Source organism: Eretmochelys imbricata, chromosome 7 (genome assembly GCF_965152235.1).
Source record: "Eretmochelys imbricata isolate rEreImb1 chromosome 7, rEreImb1.hap1, whole genome shotgun sequence".
Classification (NCBI taxonomy): Eukaryota; Metazoa; Chordata; order Testudines; family Cheloniidae; genus Eretmochelys; species Eretmochelys imbricata.
Genome location: NC_135578.1, coordinates 95,174,013 through 95,200,511, shown reverse-complemented (window position 1 = coordinate 95,200,511; position 26,499 = coordinate 95,174,013). Strand labels below are relative to the sequence as shown.

The following is a 26,499-nucleotide window of genomic DNA, read 5'->3' as shown; positions in this document are numbered from 1 at the left end:
AATTTAGTTTCAACAATAAAAAGCATGGAAAATCCTATGTGATACCATTATGTGCAATATAAACATACCTCACTTCATCTTTTTTGTATGTAGTTTGTTTGTAAGCTAATAGATTTTTATAATGATAAACCAAGAATCTGTACTTTTCAGAGTTGAAACCCTTGGAAATGTGATCAAAAAAGTCTTGCTTCCTAGGATTTGTCCATGTAGATTTTTTACACTATTAACTATTAGAAACGAACTTTCATATGCTCCCATTTATTTTCTTTGCTTGCTCTCTACAGCTCAGAAATCAGCATTTTGTGTATGTATGGGGGGAAGACAGGAAGTCCCAAATTATTTATTCTATTTACCTTCTGAAACCACCAGTTGTGGTCACTAAAGCATCTGGTAAAAATGTCCGTACAGCATCTTTAACAATCAAGCTTACTGCATCTGCTTCTGCCTTAAATACATTGCTAACGAGGTCTTCGTGGTAGAGAAATCCTAAAAGTAATTTTACATGAGTTAAAAAAAGTATTGATCTGAATGAAATATTAAAATATACATATAAATTAAGCAAGCTAAAGATAAGGCAGATAATAAACTGTTCAGCAGCAAGTCAAAAACACTCAAGTTGCATGAAAGGCATGGGATTCCTAAGCTGACCCCAATTAAGATACGTTTTACTTCAACCAGAAGTTATGAGCCTGATGTAGGAAGTACTGGGTAAAATGTCATGGTCTGTGTTATATAAGGAATTCAGACTAATCATAAGGGTGCCTTCTGGCCTTATAATCTATGAGCAGCATGTTTTAGTTCAACATTACTTCCAAATATGGCTCTACCTCTTCAGAGTCAGCTCAAGAAATTTCTACTTTTTACAAGAACAAACCAGGGAGAACTTACTGATAGATTTATTGACTCTATTAACTTTCCCCAAAGGAAAAACATCACTAGCAGATTTCCTTAGAAGCTCCAGGTTCTTGATGGGGAATGAATCTCTGGCTTCACCAAAGAAGTTCCATTGCTGAGCACCAGGCGGGTGGATGGAGACTAGCAAGGGTGATTAGGAGATAAGCACCAGCAAGAACAGAAAAGGTTCTGGTTGGTCTTGGGGAGCTAGGAGAAAAGTGTCATTGGGACATGAGGAGAGGCTGGATTGTTTTTTTAGGTCACAAAAGAAGTGGTAGTTAGGAATGGTTGATATTAGAGATCAGGTGTCTTCAAGGGTTCTGTAAGTTGGGCTGATCTAAGGCTTTCAGCATTATAAGGGGTTGAGAGTTGATCAACTTCTACAAAGCCTACAGCAGCCTCTGGTGTTAGTGAAAGTTAAGATTTGCTACTTGTAAAATCCTGGCCCCAGTGAAAGAAAATGGAAGAACTCCCATTGAGTGACTTCACCCTTCGTGTTTTAGAGGCTTGGGAAAGGAGAGGACTGGACTGGAGCCCTGGTGGTGGAGGCCACTCATGTCTGGACATAATTTGGACAGGGATAAGACCTTTTGATCCATGCATCCTTTATTGTAGTAATGATTATATTAACAATGACATTTAAATCACATTAAAATAATCAATAGCATTAGCGTGTCTGAAAATAGGTGAGCTTTAAAGAATGATAGAAGAAGTGCACCCAGCACAGGGCACATGTATGTGAGGGTCACCATATTGTGCATGTTGGGGTTTGTCTAAATAGTACATTAGTGAGCACCAGCTAGGGTGTAATTTCTAGCACACAATACCATGTTGTGCACTAACAGTCTGTGTGGATCCCCCCACCCCCCGGCACAAACTGAAAGTTCCCTAATGCACAAATCCATGAGGTGACCAAACCTGGGACCTTTGGAAGTGAAAGCAGAGGCTTTTACCACTTGAGATAAAAGTGTGTGTGTGTGGAGAAAGCTCCTCATGTCACTTGGAATTGGAAAAAAAGAGTGCATCCGGATAAATGTATGCCAGTTCAGAAAAAAAAGTTTTGGTTGTGTTTATAAGAAGAATTTTAAAGCACCCTGCATTCTCCAGTCAGAGCATTTCAGCAACCAGTTTTAAAGGAGAACATAGTTTGGCTTTCTCAAAAATTGTTACTGTGTATCATGAACTGGGGCCAATATCACAATCAGTGAGGAGGAGTCAAACCCAGGACCTAGAGCAACCAAAGCTCAGGTCTCTGCCACTCAAGCTAAAGGAGAGCTGGCTTCAGAGGTATTGATGACTGGAATATATAGTGTATTTTAAAACCAAACCAAAATTTATTTTAAAATCCCAGAGGCTACACCTCTGGCATAAATACAGCTGGGTCTAAATTTTTCCATTTCAAGGGGAATTGAGGGGCTTTTCTGCAGAAACAAACAGTGTTAAAATTGGCTTGACTGAGTTTGCAACAACCTTCCAATGAGGAAGTTCCCTTAAAGTTACTTAGCAAACTTACAATCCAAATAAAGTTTAGTTGCAGTCTATAAGGAACAGACATACTAAAAACATTTTCTATTTCAGTTAGAAAACTTAAATAACTCAAAGTCAGAGGTATTGAAATTGCCACTGACTCCAAGAACAGAGATCCACAAACAGAATGAGAATGGGAGGCAGATTAATATAGTCTGGGGAAAAAATGACACACCTGTGTGCATTAAGAAAAGGGGTATTGGTGTATGGATCATGAAGCAATCACAGAACATGCCCCCTTGTGGTGCACCAGGAAGCTGCAGTCACCTTGCCTCAGTTTCCCCTCATCCATGATGGTTCTCTCAGCCTTCAGCACAGATTGGTTTCTGAAAAGATTCAGCACTCTGCCCCAGGTATAAAAAATGATGCACAGCCCTTCCTATAAGCATTTGTCCTGTTGCATAGTCTTGACCCTTCTTTTCCTGGGCTCAGTTTCCAACCATCCCTTGGCTCAAGTCAGTCTTTTCTTCCTCCCCATTAACAGCAGAGGTTGCTGTACGCTTTACTAGGTTGGTTACATGGGTGGGGGAAACCCACATGCAACTTCAGCTAAGGGTTCCCAACCCTGGGAGCCCTGAACAACTGGGCTGTGTGTACCATAACTCAAATTCACTCTTTTTCCTTCCCAGGGCCTCTTCCTATGTATCAGCCTGGCCTGATCGAGAAAGTCCTTTCTACCATATTTTCCCAAATGCCAATCCTGGGCTCAAACTTCTTTTCCTGTGGGGCAGGGTTCCACAGCCCTCCTTTCCTGGAGTTGTGTTTTGATTGTACCAGGCTTCCTTCAGCCCTTCACTTCTTCCCACTGTAGATCCTGGACCTCTCTGAGTCTTTTTCCCTCAGGACTGTTCCTTGCCCTCAGTCCTGGACTCAAGCTCCTGGCCTGAGACAGGGTGATCACAGCCATCCTTCCTAAGGCTGTGCTTCACTTCTAGCAGACTTTTATAGAGCACCAACAACTTGGGTTACACAAGACAAACCATACTCCTGTAGTCTTGAAGGTTAAGAACCACTGCTATAGCCTACTCTAATTCATGCTGTTTTAAAGGCATTAAAGTACTTAAACACCAATCTTTTAGTGGGGGTTTTACCTGCTTTCTGCATCCTTGATAGCTTCAGGGTCTTGTCAGCTTTTACTTCTTCCAGCGTCCGAAAACCCATTCTGTACCATTTTTCTGATGTCTTCAATCCCACTCCAAAGACAGAAGTAAACAGCTAAAGTAAACAGAACAATTTACATTTTAGTGTAACTGCAGACATCTGCTGAGACAACACAGTGCTGCTTTCAAAAAGAACAATGGGTTAACAAAGTAAAAAACCAATAGATTTGTGTGTACAACTAAAACATAGGGCAATATTCATCCTCGCTGGATTTGTTGTATGGGTGTAGCTTCTTCTTTTCTTTTCTTTTCTTTTCTTTCCTCACAGTTACCCTATGCAACCAAATGGTTATGATACCTGAACAGTTTTCATTAAATCTAAAAAAAACCAGCAGCATCTTGGATGATTTAGCTAAATATGTAGGATTTTCAGTAGTACTAAGCAACTATACTTACTCTTTTTTCACCATTCAAAGTGATACATTAAGTAATAAACAGTAACCTTATATATCAATTTAAAAAAAACAACAACAAAAAACCTCTTCCAAGCTGGCACTCCATTGACTTCCTAGTATAAAGGAGAAGAACTGCTTCCACATTGTCTGTTTTAGAGGTTTCAGAGTAACAGCCGTGTTAGTCTGTATTTGCAAAAAGAAAAGGAGTACTTGTGGCACCTTAGAGACTAACCAATTTATTTGAGCATAAGGTTTCGTGAGCTACAGCATCCGATGAAGTGAGCTGTAGCTCACGAGAGCTAATGCTCAAATTGGTTAGTCTCTAAGGTGCCACAAGTCCTCCTTTTCTGTTTAGAGGGTATGTCTACACTATGGAATTAGGTCGAATTTATAGAAGTCGTTTTTTTAGAAATCGGTTTTATATATTCGAGTGTGTGTGTCCCCACAGAAAATGCTCTAAGTGCATTAAGTGCATTAACTCGGCGGAGTGCTTCCACGGTACCGAGGCAAGCGTCGACTTCCGGAGTGTTGTACTGTGGGTAGCTATCCCTCAGTTCCCACAGTCTCCGAAATGAGATTCAAAAGTTCTCGGTTCTTTTCCTGTCTACCTGGCCAGTGCATCTGAGTTGAGAGTGCTGTCCAGAGCGGTCACAATAGAGCACTCTGGGATAGCTCCCGGAGGCCAATACCGTCGAATTGTGTCCACAGTACCCCAAATTCGACCCGGCAAGGCTGATTTAAGCGCTAATCCACTTGTCAGGGGTGGAGTAAGGAAATTGATTTTAAGAGCCCTTTAAGTCGAAAAAAAGGGCTTCATCGTGTGGACAGGTGCAGATTTATATCAATTTAACGCTGCTAAATTCGACCTAAAATCCTAGTGTAGACCAGGACCTAGTGACATCCTGATTTTACTGTTTCTGAACTACAAGCTGCTGCTTGTACATCTCCTGATTTTGGTGCCACTGCACTCCCAGGAGATGGGGTCAGTGAGAACATTTTGGCTCTGTAAGGACTAAGTTGATGGAAATTGATCTCAATGCCCACAAGACAGAACTGTGGATACAGAGGGTAAGTACATAGAGCAGTTATCGATATCTGAAAAGGTGTCTTTCAGAAACATTAGAATTTGCACTTGATGCTGAACACTGTCTAAGAAGGGACTCAAACACAAATGAAGAGGCAAATTTATTTTTGCTTTGCCCATTGTAAATACAGTGCCAGTCCTGCAGCCCTCACATGAGTCATCCCAGCACTGACAAATATTTCTTCTACTAAAAATGCCAGAAAGTGCTATCTACCAAGTCAAGCTGCATCTCATATTGTATCTAACTCAGCTGAGCTGTCTCCCTACCCCTTCATCCCCTTACCCTTCATGCAGACAAAGGACAGTGATCATCTGGAAAAGGCTTGATGGGGTTGGTCCCCTGAATTTATGCCAGGGAAGTTTCTTACCCCTCCTGAACAATCTTAGCCCAGCTTTGATTCAGGATCTGCCATTGGGTGCTCCTCCAGCTCTAAGCAGCTTTTTCTTTTTGGCCAGGAAGGAGGAGACTGACTCTCCACCCCTTTAGGCTGAACTGAGGGAGAAGCAAAGGGTCATTGAGGTTCTCCTGCTGCTACAGAAAGGCCTTTCATCCCAATCACTCTCCTGTAGCGGGAGTGGGGGGTTCGGGCAAGTGGATGATCTTTAACCTTTGTATACTGTAATTGATAAGCACATAATGTTCTTACATTGTTTAACCATCGTATTATTTTTTCCATTCACATCCATGTACCCCCACATTACACTACGTCCTGTCACACCTTTGGGAGCAGACAAAATTTTTGCAGGAACATAGATTTGGTGGTTTGAGCTGAGATGGTAGATAGGGGAGGGTTTTATGTATCTCCCAGAATGGTGGTATTCAATATGTAGCTAGGACCATAAGATTAACCAGAAATGATGGACTGGAGTCTGTTTCAGTGGTGGCTCTATCCCTCTCTACAAGGGTGAAGTATAGTTTAGTGCAAGCTATTTGTCCAGACCGGTATTCTTTCTCTGACAGTTTTGACTTTGGGATCTACCAGTCAGGACAAAGGGTTGCTCAAGGTCAGGTTGAGTGCTATAGCAGCCTTTGCATCAAAGTGTTCTGTTCATTCCCCTCCTCCATTTGCTTATATTCTGGTTGGTTGGTTGGTTATTAAATAAAGTTGCTGCCATTATGCCAGAAATTATTACTTTTGGGAAGTACATTTTTAGGAATCCTCTGGGCCATGCTGTTACAGGAATATTAAATCCATATGATTAAAAACACAATATGAATGTAAACAAAGACAAAAATTTATGTAATGTTAAATGTATTATGAAATACAAACACATTATGGCTACTTCAAATATTACTCAATGTGGTCAATGTCAATTGAGATCATCAAGGCAGAACTACAAAAACAAGTTAGACCAGCTTGTAGGTCCAACTAGAGTATCTGATTTTTCAAGGTACATGCTGAATATTTTCCATTTATAAATCAGTGTTCTCAGTTTGTCTATTTTATGCTAATTCTGCCATTTAACCCTTTGTTTTCTGCTCCCAGTTTAAGCCAATATACTCTTTTACTACAAACCAGACAGTTATATCAAGATGCTCAAAGAAACCTACATTTATACATAACAGTAAGATGCACAAGAGAAACATGTCTTATAACTTTGTTGTGCCACTTATAACATCAAGGTTTGTATCAGCCATTCCTGAGTAAGGCCTGTAAATCTATAAATAAGGCAAGTAAATGGAATTTTAGTATGTTTCACTTCCATCCATTGCTAAGTAATTTTGTATATCAATTTTGTTTCAAGAAAAGAATGTAGAGCAAAATGTCTAAAATATAAGCAATATTCAGTCGCTCAATCTCTCAGATGGATTGTGATATGAAAGTGGAGAGAAAACCTCCATGTTTTTCCCAAAGAATATGTTCTCCATACTCAATTTGTCAATATTGTATCTCTGAGTGATTTCATTGCACATTCATAGATTTGATGAGTGACTGCACAATTTTCTCTTTCCATTGAATCTACAACCTTTGAATTCAGACCATGCTAATTTTATGTGGTGTTTTTTTCTAATGAGATTAATTCTTTGGAAGTAATTAAGATAAAGAAAAGGGAAGGATGGAAATCTGGATAATTTTAAATAGGAATTACCCTACATGTTGTATATAATGGATAAGATTACCTATTCTTTGTTTGGAACATGGGTGTTTGTAAGGGAATATGATTACATTTTCAATCTCATTTTAAAAAATCATTTAGATTCTTATCTTTTAACATTTTTACTAGTGTTGCATTTTCAAAAGAGTCTGTTACTGGTTATAGAATGATTCAAAGAAACTTTATTAATGCTTAGCAATGGTTAGAGATCGTAGTAAATGGACTCTATTGTCAGTGAAGGAAAACAAAATTAACTTTTATTCTCTACAAACTGCAGTTCTTTAGCATTCACTGAAGTTAGAGCCATGAAGTTCACTGCCTAAGGGTCTCTTGGGTTATAAATATTCCATTTTCACTATTGTATATCTGGTCAGTACTGAGCTTCTGTTGGTAAAAGTCATTGTACATTTACTCCCACTGTACCACAGTTTATTTCAGTATTGACAAGAATTAATGTCAATAAAATGCATTGTCGTTCATATTGTGTACAGCTAAACACGTGCTGCACAGTCTGAGTTGCTCAAAGAATAACCATATAACGTTGTTGCAATTTGGTAACTAAAAAAAAATCATATTTATATATTGCTTGGTTTGTTAGTAATTAAAAAACCCATAGCATGATAGGTAGCCCGTTGGCTTAATGTGCACTAGTATTCACCTCTACAGACCTCACTTAAAATACAGGCTTCAGTCACACAAATTTTGGCCCGGAGTTTTGTAGTCTTATCCTACTTCTCAGTGGACATGTGCATGCATCACAAAACTACCACACAGTTGGAATCATTCAGAATGACAGTCTGTGTGCAAGAGAGGGCCAGCATTACAGTTATAGTGGGGTTGCAGGGCAGGATTGAGGTACATTGGCAGAGCAGTGCAGGCTGGGAAGCTTGCACAGCAGCTCACTCTCTCACTGGCCATAGTCCTTCAGACAGGACAACATTAACACAAACTGGGAACTTTTTAGTGTTCACCCTCAGCACCCACACTGCCGAGTCACAGTGCAGCAATTTAGTGTACACTGCTATAGTTCAAACTACAGTGGGGTAGTGCAGACATAGCCAAGTTAAAGAATCACTCTTTTCAATCTCTCCTCAAATGAGACTTTAATCATTCTCTCCACCCTTTTCTGGACAAATGCAATAAGATCTTTATTTAGTATATTAAGGGTATGTCTACACTGCAGCTGGCCCGGGCCATCTGACTCCGGCTCAGAGAACTCAGGCTACGGGACTGTTAAATTGTGGTGTAGACATTTGGGCTTGGGCTGGAGCCCAAACTCTAGGACCCTGTGAGATGGGAGGTTCCCATGGCTCGAGTTGCAGCCGAATTCCAAACATCTAAACCACAATTAAACAGCCCCGCAACCTGAGCCTTGCAAGCCTGAGTCAGCTGGCGTGGGCCAGCTGTGGGTGTCTAATTGCAGTGTAGACATAACCTATGTGACCAGTATTGGCCCCAGACAGCTTATCTTCTTCACCAGTGTCCTTATATCATCACCTTAACTAGAACAACGTTTTTAGCAACAAGCTAAGGTGGGTGTTAGCAAAAAAACACTCTACCCCGTGTTTATACTATATGATACCAAAGGGTGCTAAGCGTGGAAAGGCACACCCATCAAATTAAAATTTTCTCAGAGATAAAATACTGAAATAGAGAGCCTCTCTGGTGGAGAATGTACTGAAAGTTCACTAAATGGGAACTGTTCTACTATCTCATCTGATTCTGATCTACTTTTTATTCAAGCTGAATGGTCATGTACTTCTGAATCTAGAAGTAGCCTGCTAACAAAGCCTTCCCTCCACCCGTGCCTCCTCTCCCTGTGAGGCATGTTTCAGCAGAATGAAAGATAGATCTTAGTCATCACCCTCAACTTGACATTTTTATAAGATCAGAATAAGGCTGTGCTGTGCCATAATCATGACTAATGAACCAAAAATACATTGGGTTAAGCCTAAGGCAAAAAAGGGGGTATATTACATCAATTTTGGGGAGAAAATTACCCTTTAATTGAACTTCAATAGTAAATTACATTGCATCACATTAATTAGAAGATGAAGGGTAACTGATTCAAAATTATTCTATTACTGTATCAGTCTCTATTTTTAAGTGCTGCTCTTTCACTGAATTAAACAAAATTCAGTACTTCTAGTGCTCCTTTATTATAAAGTCTAACTAAACACTTAGACATAGTAAATGAGAACCCAAGACCTCATGAAAAAAGTGATCACACACTTTTAAGCAACTACAACAAAACTAAGACTAAAATATACTTACTTTAAATGATTGGTATCGTTCATCAGTTAACATGTCTTTAGCTCTAGAACTCTCTCCTTCTTCAATAATCTCCTGTACATACAGCAATAGGTTACTTTTTACTCTGAAATTATTTAACTGTAATATAATAGTCCAGTGGGAACTCTTATCAGCAGAGAGAGCAAGCATGAGAGAGAGAGAGCACCCTTGTTTTATTCCTAAGGACCAAATCCTGCAATCCTTACTTAAACGAAACTTCCATTAACTCAAGAATGGAGTAAAGATTTGGTCCACAAAAAATACTCCACATTATTCGCAATTGGGCATCAAGTTATTCCCCAATTGTCTATCAGATTGCAATTATTTCACATGCACAAAAGCTTATGCTCAAATAAATTGGTTAGTCTCTAAGGTGCCACAAGTACTCCTTTTCATTGAGCTGTTCTGAAAATCATATTTTCAGCATTTGATAGTTTATTACAAACAAACCCAGAAGCACTGTGGCTCTATATATATATATAATTTTCTCAGGGTAAAAACGAAAACTTCATTCCATTGTGCTGGAGATCTGAATTGAATTCCCAGTCCCCAGGCCAGCAGAGACTAAGAGCATTGTAGCGGCAATATTCTCACCCCATGAAGGAAGGGGAAAAGGGAAACAGAGTGAATCACAACGCAGTGACCTCTCCGGATAACTACAGCATTCTGCTCTATTGTCTCCTGAAATAATAGTGGCTGAGACATCGGATCCTGAAAGGGCCAAAAACTAAAGCCATGAAAAATGTAGGAGATTCTCAAGGCTCCAACAAGAATGTGGAGTTTGCCCCTCACCTGGATGAAAGGCTTTTCTGTAAGTAGCAGAGAGGGAGAAATTAACACTAAGGCCCAGATTCACAAAAGTATTTAGGTATCAGTGGGATTTAGGCACAAAAATACTTCTATGAATCTGTGCCTAAATTACTAAAATATGTACAGGTTTTGCCAAAACAATATTTTCAATAAAGCATTAAACTAACAAAATGATGTTGCCAAGTACTGTGCAGAACAAGTCATATATGAAGAGGTATTAAGTCATTTAAATGAGAGAATGTATTTTAAAGCAATACACTATACATGGTATCTCATTATTTATTCTTGAATTGCCTTAATTCATTAGGAATGGTTCTGTGACAGGTAATGTTTATTGTAAATTTAAGGAATGCACAAAGTCAGATCATTATAAAAGATACACAGAAGTCACTGAAAGAAAAGGAGCATTTGTGGCACCTCAAAGACTAACAAATTTATTTGAGCATAAGCTTTCGTGAGCTACAGCTCACTTCATAGGATGCATGCAGTGGAAAATACAGTGGGGAGATTTTATATATACAGAGAACATGAAACAATGGTTATTACCATACACACTGTAACGAATATAACATAACTTTGTTTCTCCTGTATTAGAGTTATCCCCACTAACAAACATCTTGACCCCCTTTGGCCCCTAAAAAAATTAGAGCTGTAAAAAAAACATCTAGCAGGGAATTCACTGTATCATTACCTCAATGACATTTCTGATTTCACCTCCCATGCAGGGCAGTCCTTTTAGATCTTCCATTCTGACTACAGTAAATGGAAGGAATTTCAGCACAGAGGCTGCTCTCATAAATGCAAGGCAGGGTACTTCATTTTCTCTGAACTCGTAATTTTCAGCCAGTATCTCAAAAGCATCCTGGGGTAAAAAACAAACAACCAAATTAATAAAAGCTGAAATATTCTATATACCCCTCAGAAAGCTTAGAGTTTGCAAACTGATTCACAGATTATTTCTTTCTACTTTGGAACAGAAATAGTAAAGCTGGTTGGAAACGTTTTGAAAGAACCATTTTCTGTTGGAATGTGCAGTTCTGCCAAAATCAAAAACACTTCATGAAAATGGCAATTTTGTAAAAATTTCATTGAGGAGAATAAAAGAAAGGTCTGACAATGACAAAAATGTCCTATTTTGACATTTTTAAAACCAAACAGTTTGACATTTTGTATAAATTTTTATTTTGCATAATATATTATATTATATAATATAAAATAAAAGTTAAAACAAAGTGTTTTGATCCAATTGTTTTCCTTCACAGAGAATTTTGAAATGTTTGGGTTTCATTCCAATTCTGAGGGAAGCCGAATTTCAAAATCCTTGACTAAATGAAATTTCTGTCCTCCACATAGCTCTAACCCACAGGGAATGACCTACAGGCACATATGAAAATATGTGTGCTTAAAAAGCAACCTGACAGTGAACTGCCATCTGGTACTTGAGCACCAGAGATGATTTAACCACCTCCATGTATTTAAGAAAATGCTCCAGAGCCTGAGAAGGTGAAATAGCTTCCGCAAGTTTTTGAAATTTGCCCAAATGTACTTTATTGAGCATGTCATGCCATGACATCTTTGTTTCTCAGATACAATCAAAGAAAAGTATGTGGCAGGCCCAGCAGCCCCAAGAGTTTGTTCTCTTCTTTCAACTTGCAGCCATGTTTCTAGTCAGCAAGCTCAAGAAACAGCATTTGCCTGTCCCCTCAACTTTTCAGCCTATACAAAGGGAAAAGGGCATTCTTTGACTCTTCACTTATCCTTGGCTTGGTTTATTGAAGCTCCTGCACTCACAAGCTGCTTGACAGGGCAGTGATATTTACTATCCACATGTCATGTGCAGAGCTTTGGGGAAAAAAACACAACAAATATCTTTACTTCTTTAAAAATAGCAAAATTCTTTGAAAAATGAAATGCAAGAACCAGATCCCAAGATGGTTCAGAAGGCATTTGTTTGTAATCTTTTCTAATGTAGCACTTCCAAGTTTCAAGTTTCTCATGGGAGACTTCAATCACCTTGATATCTGCTAGGAGAGCAATACAGCGGTGCACAGACAATTTCCTGGTGCAAGCTGAAGGAACCAACTAGGGGCAGACCTCTTCTTGACCTGCTGCTCACAAACTGGGAAGAATTAGTAGGGGAAGCAAAAGTGGATGAGAACCTGGGAGGCAGTGACCATGAGATGGTCGAGTTCAGGATCCTGACACAAGGAAGAAAGGAGAGCAGCAGAATATGGACCTTGGACTTCAGAAAAGCAAACTTTGACTCCCTTAGGGAACTGATGAGCAGGATCCCCTGGGAGAATAACATGAGGGGGAAAGGAGTCCAGGAGAGCTGGCAGTCTTTTAAAGAATCCTTATTGAGATTACAGGAACAAACCATCCCGATGTGTGGAAAGAATAATAAATATGGCAGGCGACCAGCTTGGCTTAACAGTGAAATCCCTGCTGATCTTAAACACAAAAAAGAAGCTTACAAGAAGTGGAAGATTGGACAAATGACCAGGGAGGAGTATAAAAATATTGCTCAGGCATGCAGGAGTGAAATCAGGAAGCCCAAATCATACTTGGAGTTGCAGCTAGCAAGAGCTGTTAAGAGTAACAAGAAGGGTTTCTCAAGTATGTTAGCAACAAGAAGAAAGTCAAGGAAAGTGTGGGCCCCTTACTGAATGAGGGAGGCAACCTAGTGATAGAGGATGTGGAAAAAGCTAATGTACTCAATGCTGCTTTTTTTTTTTTTTTTTCCCTCTGTCTTCACAAACAAGGTCAGCTCCCAGACTGCTGCACTGGGCAGCACAGCATGGGGAGGACGTGACCAGTCCTTTTGTGGAGAAAAGTGGTTTGGGACTATTTAGAAAAGCTGGACGAGCACAAGCCTATGGGGCCGGATGAGCTGCATCCAAGAATGCTAAAGGAGTTGGCGGACGTGATTGCAGAGCCATTGGCCATTATCTTTGAAAACTCATGGCGACCGGGGGAGGTCCCGGACAACTGGAAAAAGGCTAATGTAGTGCCCATCTTTAAAAAAGGGAAGGAGGAGGATCTAGGGAACTACAGGCCAGTCAGCCTCACCTCAGTCCCTGGAAAAATCATGGAGCAGGTCCTCAAGGAATCAATTCTAAAGCACTTAGAGGAGAGGAAAGTGATCAGGAACAGTCAGCATGGATTCACCAAGGGCAAGTCATGCCTGACTAAACTAATTGCCTTCTATGACAAGATAACTGGCTGTGTGGATGAGGGGAAAGCAGTGGATGTGTTATTCCTTGACTCCCACAGTATTCTTGCCAGCAAGTTAAAGAAGTACGGGCTGGATGAATGGACTATTAGGTAGATAGAAAGCTGGCTAGATTGTCGGGCTCAACAGGTAGTGACCAATGGCTCCATGTCTAGTTGGCAGCTGGTATCAAGCAGAGTGCCCCAAGGGTTGGTCCTCGGGCCGGTTTTGTTAAATATCTTCATTAATGATTTGGAGGATGGCGTGGACTGCACCTCAACAAGTTTGCGGATGACACTAAATTGGGAGGAGAGGTAGATAAGCTGGAGGGTAGGGTTAGGATACAGAGGGACCCAGACAAATTAGAGGATTGGGCCAAAAGAAATCTGATGAGGTTCAACAAGGACAAGTGCAGAGTCCTGCACTCAGGATGAAAGAATGCTATGCACCGCTACAGACTAGGGACTGAATGGCTAGGCAGCAGGTCTGCAGAAAAGGATCTAGGGGTTACAGTGGACGAAAAGCTGGATATGAGTCAACAGTGTGCCCTTGTTGCCAAGAAGACTAATGGCATTTTGGGCTGTATAAGTAGGGGCATTGCCAGCAGATCGAGGGACGTGATCGTTCCCCTCTATTCGACATTGGTGAGGCCTCATCTGGAGTACTGTGTCCAGTTTTGGGCCCCACACTACAAGGATGTGAAAAAATTGGAAAGCATCCAGCAGAGGGCAACAAAAATTATTAGGGGACTGGAACACATGACTTGTGAGGAGAAGCTGAGGGAACTGAGATTGTTTAGTCTGCAGAAGAGAAGAATGGGGGGGATTTGATAGCTGCTTTCAACTACCTGAAAGGGGGTTCCAAAGAGGACGGATCTAGACTGTTCTCAGTGGTAGCAGATGACAGAACAAGGAGTAATGGTCTCAAGTTGCAGTGGGGGATGTTTACATTGGATATTAGGAAAAACTTTTTCACTAGGAGGGTGGTGAAGCACTGGAATGCGTTACCTAGGGAGGTGGTGGAAACTTCTTCCTTAGAGGTTTTTAAGGTCAGGCTTGACAAAGCCCTGGCTAGGATGATTTACTTGGGGATTAGTCCTGCTTTGAGCAGGGGGTTGGACTAGATGACCTCCTGAGGTCCCTTCCAACCCTGATATTCTATGATTCTATGACAGGAAGGGGTTGGAGAGAAACAGGGAGTGGATGAAGCCTGGACCCCAGCCTCCACAGCCTGGCAGCCACTAGAACTAAATGAGTTAAAAAGAAAGTAAACACCCAATGAGGGCTGAAATAAACTGCCTTCCCTGGGACCAAGGAGATGTGGGGGGCAGATGGGAAGCAGGACTGGAATTCTGAGTCAGGACTTCCCTGACAGTGCCACACTACTCTTTTTTTCACAGGGCTGATCATAAAGGGTCAGTCTGGACCTTTGTTAGTGTATAAGTGTTATACCAATAAAATAAAAACCAGCAGGATCTTATTAAAGGGGAAAAGGCAAAATACCACTTTTATTGTGAATACAGAAAGAATCATAGTAAGCAGTTAGTTATAGCTATAACATTCCATTCAATCTCCTATTTATTCACACATTCATTCATGCATATACACACACACACACACAGGTTCTGCAAGGTTGGTATCATAGTTACCAGCCTTAGAGTTGCTCATGCCAAGCCACTGGCCAGGTGGCCTGGACATGAGGAGGGAGCAGGGCCTTGTCAGATGCTCATCTGATGGTCCTGGAAATTGGTTTGCAGAATCAGACCCCAAAGTTCTCATTTTCTAGAGTCCATTTTTATAGGAGTTTTTTCCTATGCCAGTCTATGGGAATTGCTTCATCATGCTGTTGCTGAACCAATCAGCAGATAGCACATTCCTGATGGCTCCGTGCTGCCAGATGTTATCTTGTTCTTTGGTTCTCCCATTCTTGAGGCTGTTGGGTGGATTCCAGTCTGCCCTCCGGGGGTCCTCTGGTTATTTCCACTTGAAGCCTTCTTCAGCCAATGGACACTGGATTCTTAGGCTGGCACCTCCCTGATCATTCAGTTATTATCCACACCAAGCATCCATCCACATACATCCTCTATCTCTATTTTAATCACAATTGTTAATACAACAAAAGGGCGGGCAGTCTCTGGGTGCTGTTTCTGTTGTTACAGAGTATTGCTTTGAGTCTCTCTCTGTGTGAATTGCTTTGAGAACAGACTCTGTCTTAGAATGTACTAACACAATTAGCAGCTTGCAAGTTTCACACATAGAGGGAGAGAAACAGTACCAAAAACCAAGAGACCTCTTAGTAATACCCTGGAATTTAAACTATGGGGAATCAAACTCATTTGTGATTTTAATACAGAATTTCTTTAATATGATCCAACAAAGGTATGGTGAGACTAGAGCAAGTGTAATAAAGGCAGAGTGAGCCGAAGACCAGAGCAGATACAGCAGTTGATGTTACCTAGAGGGAAGACTACCCGGCTCTGACTGAGCAGTGTCTCTCTTTTTCTCCTTTAATATTTGAGGGCTTGTTGGGTATGTTTCAGGGTTAGATTTAAATTTATTTTTAATTAATGTAATTTATTATTAATTAGATCTTAGATTTTGATTTGTTTTAATTTTAGATTATGATGTTCCTTAAAATATATTAGAGACAAAAATTAAGTTCAAGCATAATGACTTGTACATCTTAAATTCTACCTGCTTAATATTTCCAGACATAGTGTGCCTGGTCCCTACCCCACTGATTTACAGCATGATAAATCCTGTAGAGTTAATCTTAATTTATATCAGTGTAAAGGAACAGAATTTGGCCCAGTATAGTGAAAGGGCACAGTTCAATTTAAAAAAATTAGTTTTTTTTTTAAATGTCCTTAGCTGGATTCTAGTTTATTATTTATTAGTTTACTAATCTAGTTTATTAAAACTGAAATAATTTTTCAAAATTAATTTAATTTTTGCAATGAATATTGATTACATTTCAGTCAGCGTGGACAATGAAAATAGGCCAGTTAGAATACCATAGTATTAGGGTTGTAAACAATGCAGGGATGTGTTTAAAGTGAAAGAAAACAACTGTTTTCATTAAAATCTTTTTTAAAAAGTGTGAAATATTTCTATTGACTTCAGAATTTGTGAAACATCATTTTTAACAAAACGTAAATGTTAAGAGGCACCTTTTATTGAATAAAAGCTTTTTCTTCTTTTGCCTTGCTTTTTCTACATTCTCATCCTGAAGTGCTCTGTTCCGCTCTGTTCATTGAACACCTGTTCACCTTTTCTGACTCGGAGACTATTATGGCAGATGTTTTGCTAGGCAGTACATTCTGATTTAAGAATATTTGCTTTACTATCTCTAGTTTTTTTTCTCAGAGTAACAGCCGTGTTAGTCTGTATCAGCAAAAAGAAAAGGAGTACTTGTGGCACCTTAGAGACTAACCAATTTATTTGAGCATAAGCTTTCGTGAGCTACAGCTACAGCTCACGAAAGCTTATGCTCAAATAAATTGGTTAGTCTCTAAGGTGCCACAAGTACTCCTTTAGGGTTTTTTTCTGTCCTTTCATTTAATCAGGAATTGGTTCCACTCCAGTTAGACCCAGTCACGGATTCATAGATAATAAGGCCAGAAGAGCCCATACTGATTATCTTGTCTGACCTCCTGTATAATACAGGACTTCACTGAAATAGTCTCCATGTTCAAGCCATAAATGGTTCTGTGTAGTGTCCAGCCTCCACCACTTGCATTAAATGAAATGATGATCTAATTCAGGAGAGGACCACTTGGAACTGTTCTGCCTTCTTTTCCTTCTCTGGACACAAGAGGATCCCAACCAAATTGATTTACCTTCCAAGGCTCCAATCATGCATTCGGTTGTCTATGATTGGACCTACATGCTCATACATAGTCTGTGGAAGTCAATGAGGTTCTGCATTCTGCATGGGCATAAAGGTTCCATCTGTATGCAAGATCAGGACCCAAGACCTTTTGTTCCATCAGTAGATCATGTTTAACCTTATTATAGATACATGTCACTGATTCTATCACTAAGCAAAACTATATGAAGCGTATTGTAGCCTTTGTGTGTGTCTTATATGCTGAATTGACTGTTAACATTCTGCCTCCTTTCCTGCAGTCTTCTTTACATAGCTAACAGCATTCTCACACAATAGGTCCAGAACCAGTTCCCTCTTGAGTCTCTCATGGTTTCCTCTATTGTTTTCAAGCACAAGCTTCTTATAACACAAACTCATCAGGGCATCATCTTGTTACAAAGAATTGTTTTTTATATATCTTTTCTGCAGGGTAACCTTATTCCTTGCTCTCCCCAACGCTTAGTCACCTTTAATCCACCTCAATAGAGGAATCCTATTTCTAGCTATGTATTTATTTACCAGATCCTGCTACCAGACTAATAAGTGTTGTACTCTTCTGTTTTCAGAGCATCTCATGAAAGACCTCTTGAGATAGGGAGCCGTTTAGGAAGATGTTTGTTTGGTAGCCTCTCTAGCTATTTATACTCAGCTAACCCTTGGGTATAAAAATTCACAGGGAGGGAAGATGATTTTTTTTCTGAGAGAAGACTGTCTATTAAAGCAATCCACAAAATCATAGGTTCTCATTAGCCTTCTCTAAAGCTGTAAAGCTAATTTCTAATTATAGAAATAGATTCATTCATTACACTTTCATTCATTCATTTGCCGTATTTTTTAAAATGTTCAATTTCTTAATTTATTCATTTCTTTATATATGTTTTTAACAAGAGTGTGCAAATTATACATGATTTTTAAAGGAAACTATAGACAGCAACAGAAAACTAACTTAGAAAAGGGGATACATCCCATTTGTGCACACCAAAGGATGGGAGGTCACACTCCACAGAGATTCACCCAGTTATTGGAGAGGAAGGCATATATAGCACCTTCACACACCAGTGCAGTATGGCAGCCAGAGGGAGATTTATCCCAAATTGGGGTGAGGTGGCCAGGATGTGTTTTCATTATACTGGCTGGAAAACAAGAATTCTGTTTCATGAAAAATGTTGTTTTGGGATCAGAAAGGGAGAGAGAATTAGCTAATAACTTGGTGATTGCAGTATTAATGTGGGATGTGGTAAATCCAGTTAAGGTCCTTGACCAAATCAAGCAGAGCAACCCACTTAAAACTCTTCTATCAGTGTTGAAAAAATGTTCATTGGGAAGTTTTCTAACATCCAGGAGGGAATTTCTCATCAAAACCAGAGAAAGCCCCACCCTAGAATAGCCCAGTGATTAGGATATTGACCTGGATGTGACTGATCCCAGTGCAAATCTCTGTTAAAAATCAAGCAGAGTAGGGACTTGAACCTGGGTCTTCTATAGGAGTGCCCTAATCTTTAGGCTATTGGCTATTCTTGGTTAATTTTCTCTCACCAGGAAGTGCATCCTGGACCTGAGAAACCTTCCCAACAAAACTTCTCTTTTAAACAATACATTTCAGTTAAAAGTTTTGGTTTTGATGAATCAACAGTTCTCAGCAAAACAGTTTTGTTAAAAGTTCCAAACCAGCTCTAGTTTCAACCACTAGTTTCACACCAGGAGAAAAGAGTTTTAACCTCTTCTGGGAGCTCCATGACGGGCCATGGATCCAGTGCATCATTAGCAAAACCTCTCGTCAGCCAACCATAACCATTTTACAGTTTTGCTAGCTGCCTGCAGGCCCTTGGGTGGAAGAAGGCCATGAAATAGGGGTATTACGCCATTGCAACCTCTCTCTAGGTGGAGTTTCTATGGCAGGGAGCCTGTTGTGAACGAGGTCAAAGGAGTTTCTGCCAATACTTTCTCTTACTTGGTTTAAACTACAAAACAAAGTGGTAAACTAACAAAAAAAATAAATTCAGAACTAACCCTAAACAATAGTGCAATTATGACCTTTTAGTGGCAGAAAGTGGAAGGGGTTAGGTAAGGTAACTTTGATTTAAGCCAGTCTCTCTGTCTGTCACCTAGGGCAGAAGCTTGCCCTTTTTCCTACAAATACATCAGTTGGCCAAGAATGGACCTTAAATTTGAGGGTTGCACTGGTTGGGAAACTAGCCACTGTGAGGCAGGGTATTACAGTATTGCCACCACCAACCATTCAAAACTCACGCCTCAGGCCCCAGAAAGTTATGAATTTGGCTTAAAAATCATGAGATTAAAAAAATACGTTTGTGCTTTTTTTTTTTTAATTTGCCCTCTTTAGGATACACTCATTTCACATCTTCAGTCTTTTTCCTCAGCTATGAGAGCTAAGACTTAGAGCTAGTAGAAAAATTTCTACCAAAACAGTTTCAGAAGAAAATTGAGTTTTTGACTAAATGAAAATTTTTGTGGAGAGTGTTTCCTTGTTTTGACAAAAAGTCAAAAATTTCCATTAATAAAATAACCTATCCTACAGCCAGCCCTACTAAAATCCTACTATTTTATTTTTAATGAAAGCTGAGAGTATCATGTAATCACTTAACTGAAGGACCAGGGCTTTAAGAAAAACAAATATCTTGAAACTCACAATAAAATCACAAGAATTGGCAACACTGGAATTGTCATGTTGGGAATCAGGCAGGGGCAAAGAGAACACAGAGGCAAGTGGGGTTTCAGTGTTTTATTACAGGTAACCCAGCAGTGATGTAGATAGCACTGCTTCCAGATGTAGTGAGATGTTCCAGATTAATCCCTGAAGTGCTGTCCAAATGGGACTGTCCAACAGTCAGGCAACTGTGGAAAGACACAAACGCAAAAGTTAAAATAGCGCTCAGCTTCAGCAGCCGATTCGGAGCCAAAAATAATATGCTAGGGAATTATTTACCTGTTAAGATGGGTTTAACTCCCCCACAAAGATGATCATTCTCAAAGGCTGCAATGATCACCAAACATGTGATCTTACAAAAATGGAATAGTACACTCAGAATAGAGCAGTGAATTTGGATCTGTCTGAATTAGCTGTCAAGGAAAGAATATGTTATCACTGTAGATAGCACTTATATGAATTTGAAGAAATTGGGATCTCATTTCTAGATACATTTGGATAAAGATGTTGAGATGGCTCAAAGAATGTGAGAGCTCCATTCCCTCCCCCTCCACAATCATCTCCTTCCTTCCTCTCCTTATTCGTGTATGTCTTCCATTTTATTATTTTTATGCAAACCCTCATATTATGCCTATATAGTGTCATCTGGTTTTGTATTGCCTGGTCTTGCAGCTTTGACAAGGTTGAAAATTGCATGATTCCATAATTCTACTGGACAGGCTGTGAAATGTGCAGTATTTGGAAACATAGATAGTAAAAAACAAAACACCACCACCACCACCACTTACAAAAAGCAAAGAAAAAAGGACCAGAGAAAAGTCTGCAATGATACCGACAGAGACAGCGTATTTTTGAGGATAAAACAGGTTTCCTTGTTCTTGTAAAATTGCTTGTTCAGTGTTAAAAGGGATTTTTTCTCCCGTTCTTCACCAAATGACAGTCACCGCTCCAGCAAGGGCAGTTTGGTAGTAAGAGATTATGGTCCAGATTATGGTGACATTATCAGGTTCCTACCCCACCCCCATTTTGTTACTCTCAGTACGGCCTGTGCATTTTAACACTCCAGAATAAAGTTTACAGAAAGCCTCTGCTGGCGAGAGACTTTTTTTTTTTTTTGTGGATGGTTGGCCCCAGCAGGTTTACACAGAGAACAGAACCTAAAGGTATGGCTTCCTGCCTGCTTGTGAAGGTCAAGTAGACAGAGATATAGGTAGAAAACCATTTCAGCAGGTAATGGCTATCATCACTGTAATCATGTTCCTATTATGCCTCTGGCGTTCAGGGCAGTGACAAAGCTCCTTCACTCCTGTCTGTTTTTGGCAAGTCTTTCAATGGTTCCCCAGCTGTGCCCCAGGTTTTTCAGCTTGGCTTCCACAGCTCTTCGCCATGTTGTTTCTGGACAGCCTTGTTTTCTCTTGCCTTCAGGTGTTCATTTTATTGCTACTCTGGTGATGGAATCAGTTTCCATCTGGAGCACATGATCGATCCATATCCAATGCCTCCTGGCAATGATGGTGCTCAGATCCTCTTGGCTGCACTGTGTCGATAGATTTTGATTTGAGATTGTTCTGGGCCAAAAGATATGGAGGATTTTTCTGAGGCAGGTTGTGTGGAATGAAGACAGTTTGGACATGTCGTACTTTCTCATTCCCTAGCATTCTGCACTATAAAATAGAGTTGAAAGTACGCAGCTCTGATAAATCTTGCGTTTGCATCTTGCGTGCTCCAGCGATTCCTAGAGTCTGTGTTCGTGGGGGCTTTTTGCTCCTGGTAGGTTCAAACATGCTGGATTGGTCTGTGGGGAGGGGCCAGACAAAACAGACACCCTGGTCCTCCAGGTTGGGGGTCAGGCACAGAGCTAACAACCCTGTCCCATAAAAAACAAAATATGTTATGGATACAGTGATGGAGAAATTGACCATTACTGTGTGTGATGGCCTTCAGGAGTCAATGACCTGTATGACTCCTAGTGGTGAAAGCTGAAAGGAAGCCACTGGCATGAAGACTTGGCTCAACACCAAGCCAAAACTGTTCTCTGATGTCCGTGCCTTGTTGTGGACGGACAGCTTGCGTAATTGCTATACAGTAAATAATAATGATACATACTTGGCCTTTGCAGCTCCCTGTAGGAGGCCCCATGGTCCGACAACAACCTGCCCCATGAAGCAGCAAAGTGACAGGAAAGGAGCAGTAAAGGAGGGTCTTTGAGGCATGGCTAGAGAGGCCTCACAGCAGTTCAAGCAGCCAATCAGGACGCAGCAGGCTCAGAGAAAAGGAGCTGCAGGGCCTGAGAGGTCAGTTCCTGGTTGGGACTGGAGGGGCCAAGAAGGGTGCTCCTCTCTGGCCAAAAGAGTTTAAGGGATAATCCGTTTGGTTCTAGCTGCATTTGCTTAAGTTGGGTTTGCAGGCAGAGAGAGGACCTACGAAACTGAACCTTAAAGTAAAGGGTGAAGCTAAAAGGGGCCAAGTAGGAAGAGACTTGGGAGGAAGCAGCAATGAACTGAAATCAAGCAGTGTGTAGCTACTGTTTGCTGGGTTCCAACCCAGGAACCCTATATAGTGGGTGGGCCAAAGTTCCCCTATCGGTCACAGTGGCATAAACTTCAAGAGTGGGGGACCAGGCTTATTTGAGAGTCCAAACAAAAGGCTGGATTTAAAGGGCCTAGAGCTGGGGCTGAAGACCCTAGTAAGGGCAAGAGAACTGTTCGTTTATTGGATTCTATTACCCTGGAAGGGATTCATTTGGACTTTGTGACTTGGCTGGAGGGCCAAGCCACTAAAGACATACCAATGTCAGCTGGCAGCCTGCAGGACACACCGGGAGTATGAAAAAAAACCAAAAACTGCAGTACCACACCTAGCCACCAAAAGGCACTTAGATGTGAGTGCCCGCATTGCAATGACTAAAGGAGTCTTCTTCCTCATTTGACTTATGAAGTCTAAGGATATTTCTTTTCACTCCAGATAGCAAGCTCTCACCTGAACACTTAAATAGATGCATTTTCCACAGAAATTCAAGTTGAGCTGGCGTCAGCTATTATGATAAATGTATCTATATATAATACAATAGCACTGCTATTTTAAGTAGGTAGTTACTGCTTTGTGCTTGGGGTAGACAGATCTTGGAAAAGCTGTTTCACTACCTTTATTTAAGAAGACAATCAAATGTAACATTTTAGTCCGGGGCTGTTGACAGTCAACGAGAAAAGATTATCAAAGTACTTTCAATCTAGTTTGCATTATTCAGTGTTTCCCTGCCTTTGCAGAGCTCATTAAGCCCTTTTTAATAAACTATTAAACTAGTGTTGAATATGCATTATTCTCTGTATAAAATATTGCCTGCAAATACTGCAATTAATTATAGAGCTGTCTTCTTACATTAAACTAGTTTTGACTTTTTTTAAAGAATTGTTCTACTTTTTAAATAAGCAACTTATTTCCAAGAATAGTAGCTCCCTGTTCAGTACCATAGGTCTGCACTGGATAATATTCTGCGGAGGTGGGGTCGGGGGAAGGTACATGAAACAGTTCTGAATTAACAGATTTTAATTTTCTTAAATTGAATCAAAAGAAGCTTGCAGCCTAGTAGGATATCACTGATGAAATCTGTGTGCAGTGATATAATCAGGAAAATGTTACTGGCCACTGACCAATTCTAAACCTTCAGGGCTTCTTAACTTAAAAGGCTGATGTATCCTACTCTGTTTATTGATGAAAAACAATACAGCTTGATTGTTTAAATGAAAATAGTTTAGTGGAAAACCAAATTTCTAGAGATCTCTAACAGATTTAAGAGTTTCATCATCTCCAGGGTATTCTCTAGAGGATGAGGCTTTAATTAAATGTGAAAGAAAGCTGGGCAAAATTTCAGCTCTTCACTTTCTGAAATGCTTTCATTGCAAAATTTCCTTTTCTTGCCCAGTCCTCTGTCTAGCACATGCTGGTGACATGAATAAAATTCAGATGCTGCAAGAATGTTGCTGCAAGTGTATTTCACCATTTGGCTTTCAGGACCAACTCTGCTCTGACACAAAAGTGCACAAATTTCACTGTGCTAAGTGAAAAGGTATGGGGGGGGTGTATTGGGAAGAAGCTTTGAAGTTTAGTTAAAACTAATAAAAATACAAGTTGGTCCTCTTTTGCATAATATGTAAAATATGTGTGAAGCTCTTGCAAGACCTCTCTATAAGTGACAAGTAGTTTAGTTACATTCGTGCTTAGAACAGTCTGAATCTGTACGGTCTATGAACCTTTGCCAGGATGGAACTGGATTCTTCTCAACATTCTAATGTAGAAATGACATATCACCTATTTCACTGTGTCAAGACACAGACTGGCCTGAGACCATTGTTGTCACTCTGGGTGGCTTTCCCACCTGAAGAAGAGACTTAGCAGTCAGGATGGAGCACACTTCATTTGGCCAAACATTACAATCATTTTTATCTCCTGTCCTATAGTATTCAGTTTTTAAATCCCCAGCTATGTAGCTACCACTCCAAATAGTCAGACTGAATGTTACCCACAAGCACAACTGAATAGAATTTGTAGACACTTAGTAGCTTTGTAATTCAAGTAAAGATTTTCTCAAGTCTTTTGGAAACAGCTCCTTCTGTCAGCTTTCTTGGGTTTTAAATATCACTTTGCTCTAGATTTCTAAATTCAAGCATTATTTGCTGCCTGAATTTTCAGTCAGAATGGCCTACCCACCTCCTAGTTCTCTTGACAATCACCAGGCATTAAAGTTTATCTATTTGCTTCTATCAGAGGCTCTTTATGCTGGCCTAAAATCAGAGACTCTCTTTTCTTCAAGGGCAGTTCCCCAGCAGTCCCTTCTTCTTTTAGCAATACACAATAATAGTTTCTCAGAGTGTGCTGTTTCTAACATATTCCATCCTTCAGTCAAAACCAAAAAAATTGAAATCCCAGGAGAAGGCACAGAATCTTTTCTTTCCTCTTCCTAGATGAACAGGTGCTGTGTAAAGTCTCCACAAAAGCCCTCACCTCTCTCTCAGTCCACCAGACTAGATTAAAATAAAACCAAGGTTTAGGAACTAAACAGAAATTCACACCATGTACAGTGATGCTATTGGTATACATACATGTCCTTACATCAAAGGAAACTTTGTTTCTCATGAACCACAGTAATAGATCATCTTAATGAGTTTGATGCAGGGAACTCCAGATATGGGCACTGAAAAAATATGGACCTTCAGGTCAGGGGTATGGTGTACAATTAAGAGGTCATTATCTCAGTTGAATGACCAACATCTTTTGAAAGATTGCATTAAATGGCAGCAGCACAATCATTTGACTATTCTTATGAGTCAACTATTATGAAGTGTCATTATTTACGGGCAATAAATAAATATCACTTTAGCCATGTCATAAATATAAAGGGAAGGGTAACCACCTTTCTGTATACAAAACTATAAAATCCCTCCTGGCCAGAGGCAAAACCCTTTCACCTGTAAAGGGTTAAGAAGCTAAGATAACCTCGCTGGCACCTGACCAAAATGACCAATGAGGAGACAAGTTACTTTCAAAGCTGGAGGGGGGAAGAACAAAGGGTCGGTCTGTCTGTCTGTGTGATGCTTTTGCCGGGAACAGAACAGGAATGGAGTATTAGAACTTTTTAGTAAGTAATCTAGCCAGAAATGCATTAGATTTCCTTTTGTTTAAATGGCTGGTAAAATAGGTTGTGCTGAAATGAATGTATATTCCTGTTTTTGTGTCTTTCTGTAACTTAAGGTTTTGCCTAGAGGGATTCTCTATGTTTTGAATCTGATAACCCTGTAAGGTATTTACCATCCTGATTTTACAGAAGTGATTCTTTTACTTTTTCTTTAATTAAAATTCTTCTTTTAAGATCCTGATTGTTTTTTCATTGTTCTTAAGATCCAAGTGTTTGGGTCTGTGTTCACCTATGCAAATTGGTGAGGACTTTTATCAAGCCTTCCCCAGGAAAGGGGGTGTAGGGCTTGGGGGGATATTTTGGGGGGAAGACGTCTCCAAGTGGGCTCTTTCCCTGTTCTTCATTTAACACGCTTGGTGGTAGCAGCATAGGGTTCAAGGAGAAGGCAAAGTTTGTACCTTGAGGAAGTTTTTAACCTAAGCTGGTAAGAATAAGTTTAGGGGGCCTTTCATGCAGGTCCCCACATCTGTACCCTAGAGTTCAGACATGGGGAAGGAGTGGGGAAGGAACCTTGACAAGCCACACCTCCTATGACTTAATAGCTTGTGGAGAGGATGGATCTATTAAGTATCCCCATGCTCCAGGTGTCCCTAAACCTTCAGCTGCCAGAAACTGGGACTGGACAGCAGGGGATGGATCATTTTGATAAATTGCCCTGTTCTGTTCATTCCCTCTGAAGCATCTGGCACCAGCCACTGTCTGAAGACAGGATACTGAGCTAGATGGACCATTGGTCTGATCCACTATGGCTATTCTTATGTTTTTAACCATTCAAAATAGACAAGTTAATTTAAATAGGATT

The 26,499-nt window shown here is 40.2% G+C and overlaps 1 protein-coding gene across 1 annotated transcript in view; it reads right to left on the bottom strand.

Annotated features, from left to right (window-relative positions):
* DNTT (DNA nucleotidylexotransferase) overlaps nucleotides 1–26,499 on the bottom strand; it is a 153,149-nt gene that overhangs the window by 89,316 nt on the left and 37,334 nt on the right. Inside the window, exons 4-7 of the mRNA XM_077822708.1 lie at nucleotides 10,951–11,121; nucleotides 9,432–9,503; nucleotides 3,513–3,636; nucleotides 354–486 (exon numbers count right to left, since the gene is read on the bottom strand). Coding sequence (XP_077678834.1) covers nucleotides 354–486; nucleotides 3,513–3,636; nucleotides 9,432–9,503; nucleotides 10,951–11,121 — 500 coding nt within the window. The remainder of the gene's footprint in view (nucleotides 1–353; nucleotides 487–3,512; nucleotides 3,637–9,431; nucleotides 9,504–10,950; nucleotides 11,122–26,499) is intronic.